The sequence below is a fragment of the Gasterosteus aculeatus genome, chromosome 21, assembly GCF_964276395.1.
Source record: "Gasterosteus aculeatus chromosome 21, fGasAcu3.hap1.1, whole genome shotgun sequence".
Classification (NCBI taxonomy): domain Eukaryota; kingdom Metazoa; phylum Chordata; class Actinopteri; order Perciformes; family Gasterosteidae; genus Gasterosteus; species Gasterosteus aculeatus.
The window spans coordinates 1,319,272-1,337,823 of NC_135708.1; the positions used below are offsets into that span (position 1 = coordinate 1,319,272).

Below are 18,552 nucleotides of genomic sequence, written 5' to 3' on the forward strand. Positions count from 1 at the left end.
GAACACAGACAAACTCTCAGCGTTATTAGAAAGTGGGATAAAGGGAAAGAGCAAACCTTAGCAGTGGTGCTGCTCCTAAAGAAGCCAACCAGCTTCCGTGCTTTGGCCCGGATGCCAGAGAGCACCGGCTGCTGCTCAGGTCCCTTCTTCACTGTCAGATTCAGTGTGCAACATAAAATATGGTGGCGAAGCTTCAGCTCTCACACAGGAAACCATATTGGGAGCACCATCAGTGACCACACACGTCACCTTATGATCGATTCCCCATTCCTCCATCAGGGAGGCTTTCACACGACCTATATGTTCAGCAGTGTGTGATCGGGGGAAGCACTGAACCCAGTGTGGTTTTCTCCCCCACAGTGGCACCTTACAGCCAGGTAGGCATCCATACTGATGGATGTCCACATGTCAGAAGTAAGGCTAACAGCAGCCACCTTTTCCACTTTAGCCTTCTCCTTAGCTGACTCCTACTCAGCCTCCACCACGGCCTGCAGAGCCTAAAGGAAAACACATCTAGTGCTGAACTGTGAGACAATGAAGTACTCATGTGTTTCATGCACCCACACATACCTGCCTTGTAGGGAGAACATGATGAGGATCCAGTTTGGACACAAATGCCCTGAATCATCCACAATACTGAAGGGCTGCGTGTCCATGAGTACTTTGGAAATGTGAAAAAAGACGTTCATGCCCCAACAAAATGGTCCATGTTGAATTTTGTGGCTCCTCCATCTATGTTTTTTCAAATAAAGAAACACAGGCATGATCTTATGTGTAAATACATTGGGCAGTTGTATGAAATCAGTTTTGTCCAGACTTGATATCTCTAAACCTGGGATATGATGACTAGTCACAGGTTTCACTTGGTTCATTGTACGTAAAAGAATACTAGTCTTTTGTCCTGTTACATTCAGTCTTCTCATCAGGCTTTCTGTGCAGAAGGTGGCTGAGCTTCCATGGTCCAAAAACGCATACGTCTGCAACACAGTGTCTCCTTTGGGGGTCTTCACTTGTACTGGGACAATAGAGAAGAGACAGGCTATTTCACCGGCCCCAATATGCCCACATGTATGAGGTGAGAGAACAGCATTGCTCCCAATTGATTTTCCATCCAATTCTGTTTTCCTTCCTATGTCTCTTTGTTCAATGTGAAGTATTTCAGGATGATTTTTGTTGCAGATGTCACAAGTCAAACGACTATCGCAGTCTTTGCTCATGTACCTTCAAACAGCCAAAACAGACTCCCCTTTTCTTTAAGAAGTCAATTTTTTCCCTGTGCATCTTTTTCCTAATTTGTGGACACCGCGCCAACGCGTGACCATCTCTCTCGCAGAACAAACAGGAATTTTGAGGGTTGGTGACGGATACATTTTTCATTCCACTTGTCATTTTTTCTTGTATTGGCATTTCCACAGGTGTTGCAGTAGTTGCAAAACTGCTTCCTCTTGGTCTCGGCCTCTCTCTTGCTGTGACATAGGGTTTGACGGATGTAGTTGTCTTAGCATCCTGGATGTTCCCAAAAAGTGGATCCGACAATATCTTCACTTGTCTCTCCATGAAGTCTACCAAGTCAGAGAAACTAGCTCGACGTCCATGTTGTTCCTGGAGCTGACATGCCCTATTCCTCCACTTGTCTCTGAGCTTGTAAGGCAGTTTCAGAAGAATGGTCTTCATACTGGAAGCGACGTTCAACTCCTCCATATAGGTGAGTTGTTCCATTGCATTGCAACAACCTCTCAGGAATAATGAAAACGCTTGCAATGCTTTCACGTCCTCTGGCTTGATCGCTGGCCAGGCAAACGCTTTGTTCATGTATGCTGTAGCAATCTTATGTTCGCTACCAAAATGTTCTTTAAGCAGTTCTTTTGCTCTTTTATAGCCCTCAGCCGAAGACAAATGTTGACAGCTGTGGACTAAATCCTTTGGATACCCTCTGGTATATTGCTCTAGGAAATGCAGGCAGTCACTGTAGTCATCAGTCTTTCTTTCCACTCCTCTCTCGAATGCCCTGATGAAAACTCCATATTGCAAGGGATCACCATCATAAACGGGAATATCTCTTGGTGGTAAAGTAGAAGAGAGATTGTGTTGAGCTAGAAGAGTGGTTATGTCACTTTGCTTCTGAATGATGTGATAGATATCACCTTGATTATGATCGTTATATCCAGGTTGTGTTAGAGGAGTCATATCCTGAGCTCTAACAGATGGTCCATCAGCGCTTTCCTTTGGCTGAACAACCTGTTGCTGGGAAGATGATTCTGTTCCTGTCCGCACATTCAGTCTTTGTTGCAATTGATCGGGAAAATAGGTGTTTGCATGTGGATTTTCTTTGACTGACCTTTTCCATTGAACAGTTCCTTTTTCCAAATAAGAGTTCATTCCGTCTGACACTCTTGAGCTATTTCTTGATTCAAGTACATTGATTTTTGCATTGGTTGCTGCCAGTTCAGTCTTTAGTTCCAGTTGTTCTCCCTGCCTTTTCAGTTGTTCTCCCTGCCTTTTCAGTTGTTCTCCCTGCCTTTTCAGTTGTTCTTCCTGAGCCTCCAGGTCGTGCATTTTCTGCAGAGCGGCGACCCGTTCCATGAGAGCAGCCTTTTCTGCATGAGCTTTAATGCGAGCAGAGGATGTTGAAGAGGCACGTGATGAAGAACTTGATTTGTTGCTTGATTTGGGTTTTGACACATTAGAAATACTGTCATCAGGTCCAATGTCATCTGTGATTATATTTTCGGCAATGGTATGCGTTGCATGCCATCCAACCTCTGAAAACCACACATTTACATCCTGTATAAAACCATCAAAAATTGTCATTTTTTGTTGAAACCAGTGATTTTGCTTTTCAAGTTCACTTTCAGGCAATGGTAACTTCACCAATGACTCATGACTTCTTTTGGCATCATTACAGAGGTTGATTAATCTAACCAAGTTAGATTGCACTTCATTTGCATTCCCTTTTGATTTCATGAGCTCTTTCTGAAACTCCATTGACTTCTTAGCTTGCTTACATTTCAAGTTTCTTGCTTTCTGACAGTTTTCAATGAACATTTCCAAACCTTTATCAGTGTGTCTAGTAACACACTGATAAAGTGTGTTTTTTCCCTTTTCAGAATCCAATGCAACATTGCCATTTTGTGACCGAACGTCAGACTTGACTAAGGACATATTTGTTTGTGATCTAGTAAACCGCACTGAAGGCAGAATGCGTCGTGCGGCTTATATTGTAGTGAGAGTCAACGAGATTCAGTGTTGCGGTTTCTGGTGCTATAGCTTTTCCAATAAAGCTTAGTGTTGCACGTACCTCCTCCGTGGCTCCTTGTTGTTTGGAGTTTCCAATCTCCTTCCATTAGCTCGCACAGGTGGCGACAATCTTCCGTCGATTGGGCTGCCGCGTCTGCCCTGGCAATCCTTATCCAGTTCCAATACCTTCACCGGCTCAATTTTCACTCATAGAGCGCAGTTCTCACTTTTGTTCTGGCAATCTTAGGTTTGCTGCCCCTTTAGCTGGCTTCTTGTTGTTCTTTGCCATCAGGCACAGGTGGGAGTGATGTTTCGACGCAGACACACAAAAGATTTTCCAGTGATGATTTTAGTTGAGGTTTGTAATTTATTGCAGGCAATTGTATAAACAGATGAACATACCGATTGAACGCGCTCCTATTGATGGTGGTCTGTCTTCGTGGTCTGGTGAGAACTGTCTGGTGCTCCCCTACCTGTCCCTCGCTTCCTGTCACCTACGTCCCTTATGTACACCCAGGTGCACCTAATCACCGCCACCTAGTGTCCAAAGTGTCAATATAAATACAGTCTAACAAACAGAATATACTTTGCCAACAACAACACATAATGGCTCCTACAAACATAATTCAAGTAATCAAATGGCTCCATCAGCTAAAAACAAATGAAACGTACAACCATATTTTTTAGAGCAATGCAAATAAAGTTATACCTCTCCATAAAATAACTCACTCTGAATGGTCATTTGCATATTCCAGAAGGCCTCACTGACTCTCCACGTTCCACCTTCCGTGTTCTAACTTCCATGTCCATGTTCCGTTCTCCACAGCTTAAGAACACTCGCGGGTCAGGTAGTTAGCAGCCTTGGAACTGCACACAGGTTTTTTGCAGCGGCCGAACATTGAGAAAAGGCCACAATGACTCTGTGGCCCTAAAAGGACTCGAGGTAAGTGGGGAATCCAGACAGACGTCTGCATTAACTGGTGTTGGTGGTTTACTGGACTTGTCAGGTGGAGAAGTGGGTACCTGGAGATAAACCTCTGATTCACGCTGTTGGGACCTTTTTCTTACGGTGTCTTTTGTGTCTGAGCCGTGAAAGGATGAAATAAGACCATTTAACGCAGCCGGTGGCTTTAGTTCACTACAAATGTTCCCTTCTGTTTTTCCTCGTGTGTAGATGACGATGAAAGCTCTTGGGACAAAACGTCCTCATCCAAAGGGCGCATCCCAAAGAAGAGGGTCCGACGCCGTCAGAGACTTGACACCGGCGTCAGAGCGCCATTGCTCGCCCGATACGAAAGGCCCGAAAGCTCCGGGCAGCGTGTCAGCGTGACTCGAGCAATGAGGAAAGACCAAGAGGAAAGGAAGCACAATCAGAGGAGGCGAGAAGAGGATTAGCGTTTTGTTTACGCTAATTGTAGCCTCGGCTATTTTGGTGTTCTCCTAGTCCGGTAGTAGTTAGGCGCTATTTGGTGACTCTCTGGTGGGTCTTGTGCTTCCTGTACTTCGGGTAAAGGTTTGTATATATATATATATTGTATATATATATATTGTTTGTATATATTAGTATGTATATAAGGCACAAAGGTGCAGAAAGACATAGATAAGTGTGTGTTCCACTTCTTGTTAATGTACAGAGAATTGAAATACACAAACAAGGACACAAGTCAAACCTGAAAACAATAGTTTTATTCATATAGGAATCCATGTGTTTATTAGATGATTTATTGGTTCAACTTTTCATAATCAGAGATTGGGCCAAAATATACTGGTGGGCTGTTCGATACATTTGCACTACAAGTTTTCAACAGCAGACGTCATCATAGAGTTTGAGATGCATTGAATGAATGAACCTTTTTACGATGCGATTGGCTGGAAAGCTTCACTGCTTCATAAAGCTTCACTGCCTCATAAAGCTTCATCTGGCTTCATCTGGGCGTCACTAGTAAACAGCAGAATGTGCACAGAGGAACTGAAGTCACACAGAAAGAACTACAGAACAGGAGTTTGCTGGACAACACGAGCAGAGCTACTGAGCCACGTTACCACGTAGGAGTATTAACAAGGTGCCACTGGAGAGGTGAACAGCCCGGCTCTAAATACTGCAGGGGTGGATCATGGAATGTGGATCAGCTGTGTAGGAATGGAGCAGGATGAACGGCCACGCCTCCTCACCTGCTTCCTCTAGACACGCCCCTTTTCTCTTCTGGTTGATGCTTCAGCAAAACCAGAGCTACAAGACAAAGAGTTTGGCGGCAAATCCGGTTGATGCGCGTGAATCAAACATCGTGGACGTGAACTTCCTCGCTCGCGAGGTTAATCTCTGCTCGCGCTCGAAGGTGTTGTTATTGACAGCAAGGGGGCGGAGCCAGTCACCGGCATCTCCACGTCTGATTGGTTCCACTTTTCGTCCTTGGATTGGCTGGATTTCGTCCCTGTTGACCGTTGTGAATCCCCAGAACTGATGGAGCAGGATGAACGGATCGGATTAACGGTACCTGAGGTGTGCAAGTGGTACATGAAGACAGACAATGTCCCTCTCTGTCTTCTTCACAAATGGCTGTGGAAACCCCTCACGTGAGATCTATGTCACTTCCGTTTTACTTTCACTGTGAGTCATTGCTGTAAATCACCGTTAGCTGAGTAGCACATTAGCTGCCATTAGATAGCTGGTATCAGCGTTTTCTGTTAACAACCTTTAAAAAACACTGCAGAGTCCAATCAAAGTTCTGATGAGATAATAATAATAATAATGCTATGATGTCATAACTGAATAAACTCATCATAGGAAAATATTTAAAAGTTAGCTAAATATCTACTGAATTAAACTTTCTTTACAAATACATGTAATATTAAAAGCAGCATCAAGGGTTTGCAGTCAAAATGATTCAGTTTTGATTTGACACAAGATTCAAAGAACTATCTTCACATGTTGTTGTTTTTATGAGCTAATATTCCCCACAACACGCTAGAGAGACGTTTTACAGCAGTCAATGAATATCTTTTTCCTAAAGTGGACATCATGGTTCTCCACAGCATGTCCTCCGGCCTCAAACGTTGGAGCGTCTCCTGTCAAAACTGCAGCTCGCACTCATTCCAACACACTCCATATGGATTTCCTGCAGGAGGAAAAGACGACTTGTCAACAAGGCAAAAGTGATGCTGATCAGGATGCTCGGCCTGCGCTTAGTGCTCCTAATGGCCTTTGGCACGTTTCACTGCGCCCAAAGGAAAGCCACCAATCAGAGCCTGGAGTCTCCAACACAGCTGTCAATCACTGCCAGTGACACGCTGACAATCAAACCGTCTGATCTAAACGTCCTATGAGCTGTTTCAGAGGCATGTTTCAGCTACTGATTAGCAGTAAAACATGTTGGGACAGAAAGCAGTCGAGCCAGGACGTGTCTCCTTGTGGACGTGTAGATTATGTCTCGTGTTCTACAGTCAAGAGACAGTGAGACGTTTCATCGAAGTCACTAAATGTTGCTTTAAAGCCGTCATCACAAAGACATAGTTTCACTTTGTGTGTTTGTCTTGAAGGACACGCTACATCCAGACGGAGGAAGATGAAGCAGGTAAACGGCTACAAATAGAACACAATGAAGCTGAGTAACACACACACACTGAAACACAGAGCATCTCACCAATGGTGAAGCTGAAGCGTCCGTGCAGAAAGTAGCACTGCCGCCCTTTTTAAACGCCTGTTTGTTGGACGTTGGTCGTGTCGTTGGGCTCCTGATGTGCACGGTGTCCCTCAGTGGGTGAGGGGGGGCCGTTCTCTCTGTGCTGCTGTGGACGGGTGTTCAGGGTAAACGCCGCCCTTTTCCTCTTTGCTCTTCGCCCCTCGAGGCTCTAACAACTCTGATCTGCTCCATTGAGACACTTTCATGTCTGATATTTATATTTACTGTGAATTAGTTTCCTCTGCTGCTCCGTCACACACAGCGTTTCTATTTGAAATGAGAAGCAAACAAAAGCGTGATAGTTAAACACCCGACAGTCAAGAAGCGTATTCAAATGTTTCAGAGCAGCTGACGTCATCGAGGCAGCTGCTGTCCCATGAAATGAGCGTCCTCTGTTGTCCCCGTGAGTCAGGACCCCCGAGTCTGTTCTCCCCAGAACGCAAGTCCGTCCTCTGCGTCCTATCGTTGAGAAAGGGCCCCACGTTGGGAGGTTAATACGAGCAGCGTGGAGATCAGGACCTTCAGCTGCTTCCACGTGTCGTCCAGTCAACAGGGGACACGAGGACAGAGGTCCCTCATGATGCAGCTGTGGACAGTCTTCTCGTATGTTTCTGTTGCTGCTTATTACCCGTCCATGACCAGCCGTTCTCCTGAAGCTTCCCCTGGACCGAGGCGCTAATGGAACCACTGAGCTCCACCACCGGGGCTCCCTGAAGACCTTTACTGGTGCTCTGAGTTCTCTCCGTTCTTCCTGCTGCAGGAACGTCTCCACGCCCCTCAGCTGCTGTTCATACAGCTGTCAATCATGTTGAATGACACGTGAGTGAAGGCGGCACGATGCAGCGCGCTGAGGCCATGCAGAGAAGCTCAAGTAGCGGTAAGCCTTGTAGTGACGTCATTGTCTTAACTCAGGTAGTGACGTGATGTCACCTGTCAATCACAGGTCAGTGGAGCCACGATAATGAAGTAACTGTTGTTCTTTGGTGACTAAAGAGCCTCTTCTTGTTCACAACAACGGGTTCAGTCATCGAGCAGCAGCACATGTGGGATTAGTTCACTTCCTGCTTGTAGTTCACTGAGAACGTCAGCGCCTCTGGACACGATGGACTAACATCTGGAGGGATAACGTCCCCTTGCTGGACATCAGCACGAGTTCCCTCGTTGTCCTCTTACAGGACGTTGTCCCACACACGTCTCTGGTTTAGTTCAGTGTGTTGTGTTCTAGTGTCTTTGAAACACTTAAAACGCACTTATGTGACGTCACAGAACTAACCGGTGGCTCTGTGGGCCACAGCGCCCCCACGTGGGCAAACCAAGCAGCTGCTTATAAGCGCTCAGCCTGACGGTGACGTGTGCTGCAGAACTCTGTTCAGAAAGGGTTGAATTAAACAAACGCTGCTGCCTAACCGGCCCAAACATCACCACTAACATCAAGTAGAAGAGCCTTTGTGAACCACGCGGAGCTCATCTGTTATTCGGCAACACGGAATCACCTGAAGAACCAACGTGTCTGATAACAATCCCACTCTGAGCCCTTTGGACATGTTGTCTCATCAGGAGACCGTAGCGGTTTATCGGCTCTCACGTTGAACTAACTTACATCCGGAAGACGTTTACAGCAACACGAGCCTTCGGGGTCTTTTCGCTTCCGTTTCTGTGTGTTTCTCCTCCATATTCCGGTGAACGGAGCTGCTAAAACGAGATGTTTCTACAAGGAGGTCTGGTGGAGAGGACAGAGACTCTCATTATGAAGGGATGAGGACAGACACGTTTATTATTCAGAGGACAAACGTAATTGTAATATTACTATAATATCATGATTAATGACATGTTTATGGATGCTGGGAGAGATATTGGATCCCTGCTGTACGCGGAGAGAGGAGGTCATCATATCACGACTCAGTCACACAGGTCTGAACTCAACTCTGTTCGTAATGGCAACGAAACTGAAGATGTGGAGCGCGTCGTTACGAAGGGTCAAAATACAATAACGAAAGAAACCGATTGGAGGCTCAAATTGTCCACCGGGGACGGAAGTGGAGTGTGGAGGGAGTCGTGTCAGTGGAGCAGGGTGGGCCCGACTGCTTTAGACCCCTGATGCGTCTCATAGAAGAGACGGGACCAGGTCGTAGGATCCAGGTAACAGCGGCAGGCTGAGCAATAAACCCTGAACCTGCACACTCCGGTACAGCAGGTGGCGCGATGCACCTGGTCACGTGACGCTGGTTGCGACCCGCCAGAACAAACCGGAAGACGACGAAGAAGACGAAGAAGAAGAAGAAGAAGAAGCGCGGGAGACGCGTAGAAAGTCACCAAGCTTCACTTTAACGTCTTAAAGTGTCACATCGTGTGAGTATGTCCCGTGACACACAGCGTGTGTTTACTGTGTGTTTGTGTGTTAACGGGCCGTCAACCTTTGCAAAGTTCCTTTACCGTTTAGACGATAAATACGGAAATAAAACGGAAATAACACCGTTTTATTTTAGTTTTTTCGCTCTAAACCAAAAGAGTAAATGTCCTTTTCTGTCCAAATCCAAACACGAAAAAACGACCGATCTGTTTGTCTGTAAATCCCTTTTTGTTTGTTCCTTTTAAAACGAAACCAAAGCGCAGCCGCTAAACCGGAAGTGCGCACATTTTAACAGTAAAACGCAATAGAACGTTTGTACGATAGAAATCCGTCTGTGACGCAACAATATCTATAATATAGCAGAGTAACATTAGAAGAATGAATATGAAACGTCATCGTGTGTTAACAACAGCAGTTGACTACACGCAGACACACTTACATTCATCCATGTACACAGATACTCATTCATCTGTGCGCTGTTTGATGCAATATAGTTATTAACATAGTAACAACACATTTATTACTGTAGGTAATAACACAGTTTGTGGTGGCAGACTCGTTGCTGTTGGCTCTGATATTTATTCCCAGTATTGTTGTGTTGCTTCAGTGCTCAGAGACACTTTAAGGAGAGTAAACGTGTTCACATCTCCACCACTAGGGGGCAGAATACGACTATTTAAAGCAGTGGTTCTCAGCTGGTCTGGTGGCTCCGGGACCCACCATCACCCCTCAATGACAACCGACCCAAATCGAGGGACATCCTTCACTTCTCAGATGTATTTAATGAAAATATGGTGCAGTTTGAACCTGAGAGCGTGTGGAGACAGAACACGTATGACCACACAAAAACAAGTTTAATGAGAAAACAGCCAGCTGGTAGCGACGCTAGAGAGGGAACTATTCCCTTACCGCTGCCTCCTGCCAAAGGAAAGCGCTTAAAAGAAACACGACATTTATAGGATGAGAATTTAAAATGACGTCTCTTGACACGTTGTCTCAAGACAACAACACAAAGTGTCCCATGAGAGTTTTAGTGTTGAGGTGAATGAGCTCTGTGTGTTTGTCCTGATGAAGATAATAACGTGTGAGCTCTGCCAGCAGGTTGGTGTGAAGGTGTGAAGGTGTGGACTCTGCTATGAATCAGGCTGAGGACCCAGAGGACGGAGTCCCTCCCTCTGAAGCCCCTCTGTGTGGGGAACATGACAGCCAGACCAAAGCTCAGAGGTGAGAGGACCATCTCCAACTGTCCTCCACTCGTCTCCATGTCCCAACGTCTCTGACTCACTGACTCTGCTTCTATGTGTGTGACCAGGATCCATCCGAGACCAGGACCTGGACCTGGACCAAGCTGTGTGTCCATGAAGAGTAACCGGTCTATGAGTCATCCTCTAAACTTCAAAGATGTTGTTCCCTCTGTTGATGCAAGGTGAGGGTCTCAGGCTGATGATGAGGGTCCTTCCTCAATACCTGAGACGGAGAGAACGGACTCACAGGTACAAGAGAACGTTCATTTCCACATGTGGAACAGCAGCTGAGTTGTTTATTGATTGGACAGCAAGTCTGATCTGATAACTGAGATATTTGAGCTAATTGTATGTCTGATTGTGCGTGTGTGTGTATATATATATATATATATATATATATATATGTCCAATCGAACATCTTCCTAATGATGAAGAGGAGCAGCTGCAGTTTGTGGTGCTGCTGAACGTTACTGGATCACACTGACAGGTGTAGATCTAATATATTATTGGATGGAAGAAACCCATCAAAACGTTACTGAGGTAAACATTTAATTGAGGGATGATGTATCACATCACACTGCATCAGCTTTATAAATGTTTCATAAAGTACAGAGACGGTTTGAGCAACAACAATGAATCAATTAATGTTTTTTTAGTTAATATAACCTACAGTTCAAACATGAAGAGGGTGATAATCAGTGTCCTCGTCCAGTTAAATGCACAAACACACAACTGTAAATGAATGTAAGTTTTATTTAAATTGTAGCTGAACCTCGTCTGTGTGTCCACATCAATAGTGATTAACCTCATAGTATTTAATGTCTATGATACAGTGATCAATGAGGCTGCAGTAAGATGGGGGACATCATTAGTGATTAACCTCAGGGGAACACTTACACGGTCAAACAAGGAAACAACTAGAAACATTTTCACTTCATTGCATGTAGATGACCACACGTGAAAGATCTTACGGAGAAATACTCAATAATTCATATTTGGAAAATATGCGTTTATTATTATTACAGCTCAGAGTCCCTTTGAATGCACAATAATAGACAATAACAAGCTGCATACAGACAAGATGTTAAAGTTTAATTTAAACAGATATGAATCTAAACTCTGATCTCAAAGAGACGAAACGTTACTGGTGAACGAACATCAGTCTGACAACAGATTAAACGTTATGAACACGCAGCCTGGTTATAGTCTATATCTCATGTGTATATATACATATATACTGTATGTGTATAAGCTGAATTATAGTATAGTTTCATCTCATGTATAACTTGAATACCAGCGGGTCATTTCAAGAAGACTCCCCGAGAACAGGCCGCATATTGAGAAAGAGCCCAGATGTTTCCATCAGACTTTCTGTTGGACAGACTCTGGACCAGCAGGACCAGTAGACCTAAACCACTACAGGGAGTCATGTGGTCCACATCCAGACCTCACGTCATGGACCTTTACCTTGTTTTGGTCTCTGTGGACGGACACCATGTGAGCTGATGCTTCATGATTAGATGATGATGTGATGATGTAATCTCAGTGTTTCTTTCAGTTCACATCAGCAGAGAGGAAAGTCTCCTGAACCCAGATGTTTGTCCATGAAGAGTGATCAGTCTAATGGTCGATGGATTAACTTCAAAGATGGACGCCGTTCTTATGACCCAGAGTAAGTTCTTAAACAGATGAAGAACTGTTCTGATCCTCAGTCATGAATTACATGAATGTTTGTTCATTGTTTAACGTGTTGTTTCCATGACGATCCATCATGACAGAACTCATTATTTTCATCTAACTGGTCTGTGTGTGTTTAAGTGTGAATCATTAACTGTAAACATTCTCAGATGTAAACACAATGTGAGCTAGTTCCTCCACATCAGGATCAGCAGAGGTCACATCTGGAGACAGCTGCAGGTTTCTGGAGACAGATGACTGTGACTGAACATGTGATTAGAATAAACTCAGTGCTCTGTGGACCAGCTGACGTGGTCTCTGGACTCCACGCAGAGGTTTGGACAAAGTATCATCAGTAGACTCTGTGAAAAGGTCCAAAGACTAGTTTCAGAAGATCTAAGGAGACTTCTAGAGGTCAGGGGACGGACTAAAGAGGTTTGGAGTAGTTCCATAGGACTTTGTACCAGATGCAGAGGTCTGCAGACGTTGTTTTTATGACCCACAGTAAGAACTAAAACCAGATGAAACTGATGACTAACTGTCACTCAACTAATAAACTGTCCGTCATCATTGACAGTCTTCAGCATCTGGTTTCCATCATGACAGAAGCCAATATCTTTAACTAATGTTGTATTGGTGTTGATGGTCCAAACACCATGTGAGCTGATGGTTCATGTTCCTCCACAGAGAGGACCAGGAGAGCTCAGAGGTTCCCACAGGTCCGTCTGCCCAGCAGCATCAAACACACCTGGACTCCATCTTCATGGTGTGTACATGAACAACTACTTTAACATCTCTCAGGTTACCATCATCTCCATGCTGCACTTTGTAGACCAGGGGATTGTCCGTCTGTCCAACATGGACCTGATGGTGACTTCCATGTTCTAGTTGGTGTCATTCATAGAATGTTCTGTTCCAGCTGCTGGAGGAGAACATCCTCACTTTTGTGAAGAACGAGCTGAAGAAGATCCAGAAGGTTGTGAGTTCAGATTACCCAGAATGCTTAGAGAAAGAGGATGAGGAGGAGCTGGATGAAGAGCAGAGGAGGAGCAGAGAGGCATTTGTGAAGATCTCAGTGCACTTCCTGAGGAGAATGAAGCAGGAGGAGCTGGCTGAGCGTCTGCAGAGCAGTAAGAGGATTTCTCTACAGACTTACCATGCTGATACATGAGACCTTCACTAATGTCTCCAGAGATGGACAGAATATATTCATAGTCATTCTCTGAGGAAAGGACATGTTGAAATCTATTCTGTGACTCATTGATCTTCTTTGTTGTCTTCATTCAGGACTTCTTGCTGCAGTTTGTCAGCGTGAACTCAAATCTGACCTGAAGAAGAAGTTCCAGTGTGTGTTTGAGGGGATCGCTAAAGCAGGAAACCCAACCCTTCTGAATGAGATCTACACAGAGCTCTACATCACAGAGGGAGGGACTGCAGAGGTCAATGAAGAGCATGAGGTCAGACAGATTGAAACAGCATCCAGGAGACCAGCCAGACCAGAAACAACCATCAGACTAGAAGACCTCCTCAAAGCCTCAGCTGGAGGAGAGGAACCAATCAGAACAGTGATGACTAAGGGAGTGGCTGGCATTGGGAAAACAGTCTTAACGCAGAAGTTCACTCTGGACTGGGCTGAAGACAAAGACCACCAGGACATACAGTTCACATTTCCATTCACCTTCAGAGAGCTGAATGTGCTGAGAGAGAAGAAGTTCAGCTTGGTGGAACTTGTTCATCACTTCTTCAGTGAAACCAGAGCAGCAAGAATCTGCAGGTTTGAAGAGTTCCAGGTTGTGTTCATCTTTGACGGTCTGGATGAGTGTCGACTTCCTCTGGACTTCCACAACAATGATATCCTGACTGATGTCACAGAGTCGGCCTCAGTGGATGTGCTCCTCACAAACCTCATCAGGGGGAAGCTGCTTCCCTCTGCTCGCCTCTGGATCACCACACGACCTGCAGCAGCCAATCAGATCCCTCCTGAGTGTGTTGGCATGGTGACAGAGGTCAGAGGGTTCACTGACCCCCAGAAGGAGGAGTACTTCAGGAAGAGGTCCAGAGATGAGGAGCAGGCCAGCAGGATCATCTCTCACATCAAGACCTCACGAAGCCTCCACATCATGTGCCACATCCCAGTCTTCTGCTGGATCACTGCTACAGTTCTGGAGGAGGTGTTGAAGACCAGAGAGGGAGGAGAGCTGCCCAAGACCCTGACTGAGATGTACATCCACTTCCTGGTGGTTCAGTCCAAAGTGAAGAAGGTCAAGTACGATGGAGGAACTGAGACGGATCCACACTGGAATCCAGAGAGCAGGAAGATAATCGAGTCTCTGGGAAAACTGGCCTTTGATCAGCTGCAGAAAGGCAACCTGATCTTCTATGAATCCGACCTGACAGAGTGTGGCATCGATATCAGAGCAGCCTCAGTGTACTCAGGAGTGTTCACTCAGATCTTGAGAGAGGAGAGAGGACTGTACCAGGACAAGGTGTTCTGCTTCGTCCATCTGAGTGTTCAGGAGTTTCTGGCTGGTCTTCATGTCCATCTGACCTTCTTCAGCTCTGGTGTCAATCTGCTGTCAGAAGAACAAACAACCTCCCAGCGGTCTAAACGCTCTAAACCCAATCCTGACCCAAAGCGTCTCTACCAGAGTGCTGTGGACGAGGCCTTACAGAGTCCTAATGGACACCTGGACTTGTTCCTCCGCTTTCTCCTGGGTCTTTCCCTGGAGACCAATCAGACTCTCCTACGAGGTCTGCTGACACAGACAGGAAGTCGCTCACAGACCAATCAGGAGACAGTCCAGTACATCAAGGAGAAGATCAGTGAGGATGTGTTTCCAGAGAAAAGCATCAATCTGTTCCACTGTCTGAATGAACTGAATGATGTTTCTCTAGTGGAGGAGATCCAACAGTCCCTTAGATCAGGACGTCTCTCCAAAAAGAAACTGTCTCCTGCTCAGTGGTCAGCTCTGGTCTTCATCTTACTGTCATCAGAAGAAGATCTGGAGGTTTTTGACCTGAAAAAATACATTGCTTCAGAGGAGGCTCTTCTGAGGCTGCTTCCAGTGGTCAAAGCCTCCAACAAAGTTCTGTAAGTACAGAGAGTTAGATTCCTACATCAGAACTTAAATATGCTGCCATCTTTAATACTTACTGCTTCTTCTTCATCCCTCTCTTCAGACTGAGTGGCTGTAACCTCTCAGAGAGAAGCTGTGACGCTCTGTCCTCAGTTCTCAGCTCCCAGTCCTCTAGTCTGAGAGAGCTGGATCTGAGTAACAACCACCTGCAGGATTCAGGAGTGAAGCTGCTGTCTGCTGGAATAAAGAGTCCACACTGTGAACTGGAGACTCTCAGGTCAGATTAAGTTAGTTTGTCTGAATGTCTTAAACCAGCGGTTCCCAACCTCCAGAATGCCGTGACCCAATTTGAAAATCTTTTGCGGCCCACCTAACCCTTTAATTACAACTCTGATCAATACATAATGATTAAATGACCTTAATAATTTAACCGATTAAAATGTATTAACCGACAATGTATGTTTTGTATACCATTTTCTCCGGAGGTCATGTGCCGTGTTTTCCGCACAATAAGGCGCATAAGATACTGCAGTTTATGGCGGCAGGTGTGGGCTGCGGCCCACCAGGGGGCCGCAGCCCACACTTTGGGAATCACTGACTTAAACTATCTACTCCACAGCATGAACATCATCGTTGTTCATCAAGATTTCAGACCTTGTAGAACCCTTTTTTTCACCAGAAGATGAACCTTATCTATGGAGCCAGAAGATCTAATCTAATCTAATCGAAGAGACTAACTAAATCTGTTTATGTTTCCATCACATCATCGGATCCTTGTGGAATTAAAACACAATGTTGGCTCACAATAAATCATCACAGGGTCGTCCGATTAATCCTCTTATTCATGATGTGTGATGTTATTTTAATATGGTTCATTGAGGAAAATGGGAAAAGCTGAGGTGTAAAAGAGACTGAAACTTGCATTTCTGGCGCTTCAGTGACAATCTGCTTGGAGTTTGATGGTTGCTCATTTAAGGTGTAGATGGTAACTGACATTAAATTAGCAAATAAAGATCCTTTTTAATCACTTTCCTTTTTTAGTAGTGTAGTCTACACTAGTACTTGCATAAACACTTAACTGATTTTATATGAAATAGGATTTCATTTTAACACAAATGTTATTTTTCTTGTTGATTGTTGTCTCTTCAGACTGAGTGTCTGTAACCTCTCAGAGAGAAGCTGTGACGCTCTGTCCTCAGTTCTCAGCTCCCAGTCCTCTAGTCTGAGAGAGCTGGATCTGAGTAACAACCACCTGCAGGATTCAGGAGTGAAGCTGCTTTCTGCTGGACTGAAGAGTCCACACTGTGAACTGGAGACTCTCAGGTCAGGATTCAATTAAAGTCCACTTGGTGTCTTTATTTACATCCATGGTACATTTCTGACCTTCAAAAGATTCTTTCTGCTTCCATGATTTAAATCAAATATGTATTTTCCAACTATTTCCATAAAATGTGTTCATTTTCAATATAATGTAAATATTTGACATTATAGAGTTAGTAGAAATGTTATCAGGTTGTTGATGTACATTAGTGGGTGTTTAGTTGTGACTGGAAACCAGTCAGTAACCATGTTAATGTGACCCCTCTGTACCTGGTAGGATCTCAGTACTGCAGTGACCTTCCAGCCCTCAGAGCTCCCTCAGATCATGTGACATGTGTCTTATTCTGTGTGTCTGCAGGCTGTCAGGCTGTCTGATCACAGAGGAAGGCTGTGCTTCTCTGGCCTCAGCTCTGAGCTTCAACCCCTCCCATCTGAGAGAGCTGGACCTGAGCTACAATCATCCAGGAGACTCAGGAGTGAAGCTCCTGTCTGCTGGACTGGAGGATCCTCACTGGAGACTGGAGACTCTCAGGTATGAAGAGGCTGCAGTCACAGACCATCAGTCTGGTAGAGAAGGTAGAGCTGGAAACCTTTTCTCTGTCCCACTGTCAGCCTGGTTAATAAGACCCTGACACACCAAGCTGACCTCAAACTACCAGAGACTCATCAAACTGTTTGTGTCCCACATGAGACCATCAACACAGACAGAAGTAGTGAGGAACAGTAGCCAGGATGAGCCTGAACAGGGAGGAAGGTGATGAAAACCTTGTTTCTCTTGAGCTTTGTCTCCACGTTATAAGAGAGGACAGTGTCTCCTGACACGTTGACGGCATCATGGTGGGTTGATATGAGTCAACGTGGTCACGCTGCAGGTTTGTGGGCTCTTAACAACTCAAACAACACTTGGATGTTTAGATGCTGGTCCTCTGCCTCCAGTGTGTGTTTGTCCTTTAGTCCAGACATTATTATTAAGAGACAAACAGTCAGAGAAACAATCTGTTTAAAGCGTCTCGATGGATCATCACAGGAGGAACGTTTGGTGTTTTGAAGGAGTTCAGCTTCACCTGCTTTTGGTGCTTTGCATTGAGAGATGGTTCCATGGATGATTAGAGTGGACTTGTTGAAGCTACAGGTGACAGTCGGCCACAGACGCTCAGTGAAGAACCAACAGCTGATGGTGGACCTGGAATTAGTATCAACTATATCGTAGAAATGAACAGAACATAACAAAAACACCCTATCCAGATAAATGTTGCCATCCGGATGGAGTGAATGTGATTGTGGTTGGATGAGAAGTGTTGGGAGCGGCTAGGGGGTCGTATTAGGTTACTAGCAAATGAGGAACTAACTTATGGACATTAATAGAATTATTAATAATCACTAAGATACTTCTCAGAATGAATAAATAACGGGGCACCACCCTGAGCTAACAGGGACCAATAACCAATACTATAAATCAAGTCTCATAATTGATATTCACTCCTTGAGAGTGAAGATGTTGGAAGGAGTTAAGTTCGAGCACTGGCGATGTATGTCAACGGAGAGAGGGGGGGAGACGAGGGGGGTGCAGGGAAGGAACGACAGTGCGGTTGCGCGCAACAACAAGCGGAGTGCCGGTTATCACACTAGGGGGCGAGCGAGAGCAGCGGGGCGGAAGTGAGGCCGTTAAATCAAACCACAGAGGAAGACGGGAACGTTAAACAGTGTAATACGACTACTGGACGCGAGGGGCGAGCGAGAGCGAGATGCAGGAAGTGTTCCACGTAATAAAGCAGGGGGGTCCAAACTTTTTCCACTGAGGGCCACAGACAGAAAAATATGCGAAAGGTTGAGCCGCTCACTAAAGTTAAGGTATATCACCTCTAGTGTATTAACAGTAATACAAATCAATCAATCAAATGTAGGTCAATTATGCTTGATAATTTATTATACTTACAGAAAAAACTGCATAAATCACATCTCTCCAT

The 18,552-nt window shown here is 45.1% G+C and overlaps 2 protein-coding genes and 2 long non-coding RNA genes across 6 annotated transcripts in view; 3 read left to right on the plus strand and 1 right to left on the minus strand.

Annotated features, from left to right (window-relative positions):
- Positions 1-18,552, plus strand: part of LOC144390230 (uncharacterized) — a 198,618-nt gene that overhangs the window by 100,971 nt on the left and 79,095 nt on the right. Inside the window, exons 13-14 of one of the 3 annotated variants that reach the window (XM_078096667.1) lie at positions 16,415-16,588; positions 16,944-17,117. The exons of 1 other annotated variant lie outside the window; for it this stretch is intronic. In XM_078096667.1, coding sequence (XP_077952793.1) covers positions 16,415-16,588; positions 16,944-17,117 — 348 coding nt within the window. The remainder of the gene's footprint in view (positions 1-16,414; positions 16,589-16,943; positions 17,118-18,552) is intronic. One more of the 3 variants, XM_078096669.1, reaches the window with a different exon arrangement.
- LOC144390452 (protein NLRC3-like) overlaps positions 1-18,552 on the plus strand; it is a 94,062-nt gene that overhangs the window by 41,485 nt on the left and 34,025 nt on the right. The gene's annotated exons all lie outside the window — the stretch shown is intronic.
- LOC144390376 (uncharacterized) overlaps positions 1-18,552 on the minus strand; it is a 345,224-nt gene that overhangs the window by 25,491 nt on the left and 301,181 nt on the right. The window lies entirely within an intron of this gene.
- Positions 767-2,900, plus strand: LOC144390444 (uncharacterized). Its single transcript, XR_013454487.1, has 3 exons — positions 767-1,075; positions 1,416-1,705; positions 2,527-2,900. It is a non-coding gene; the product is annotated as an uncharacterized LOC144390444 (long non-coding RNA).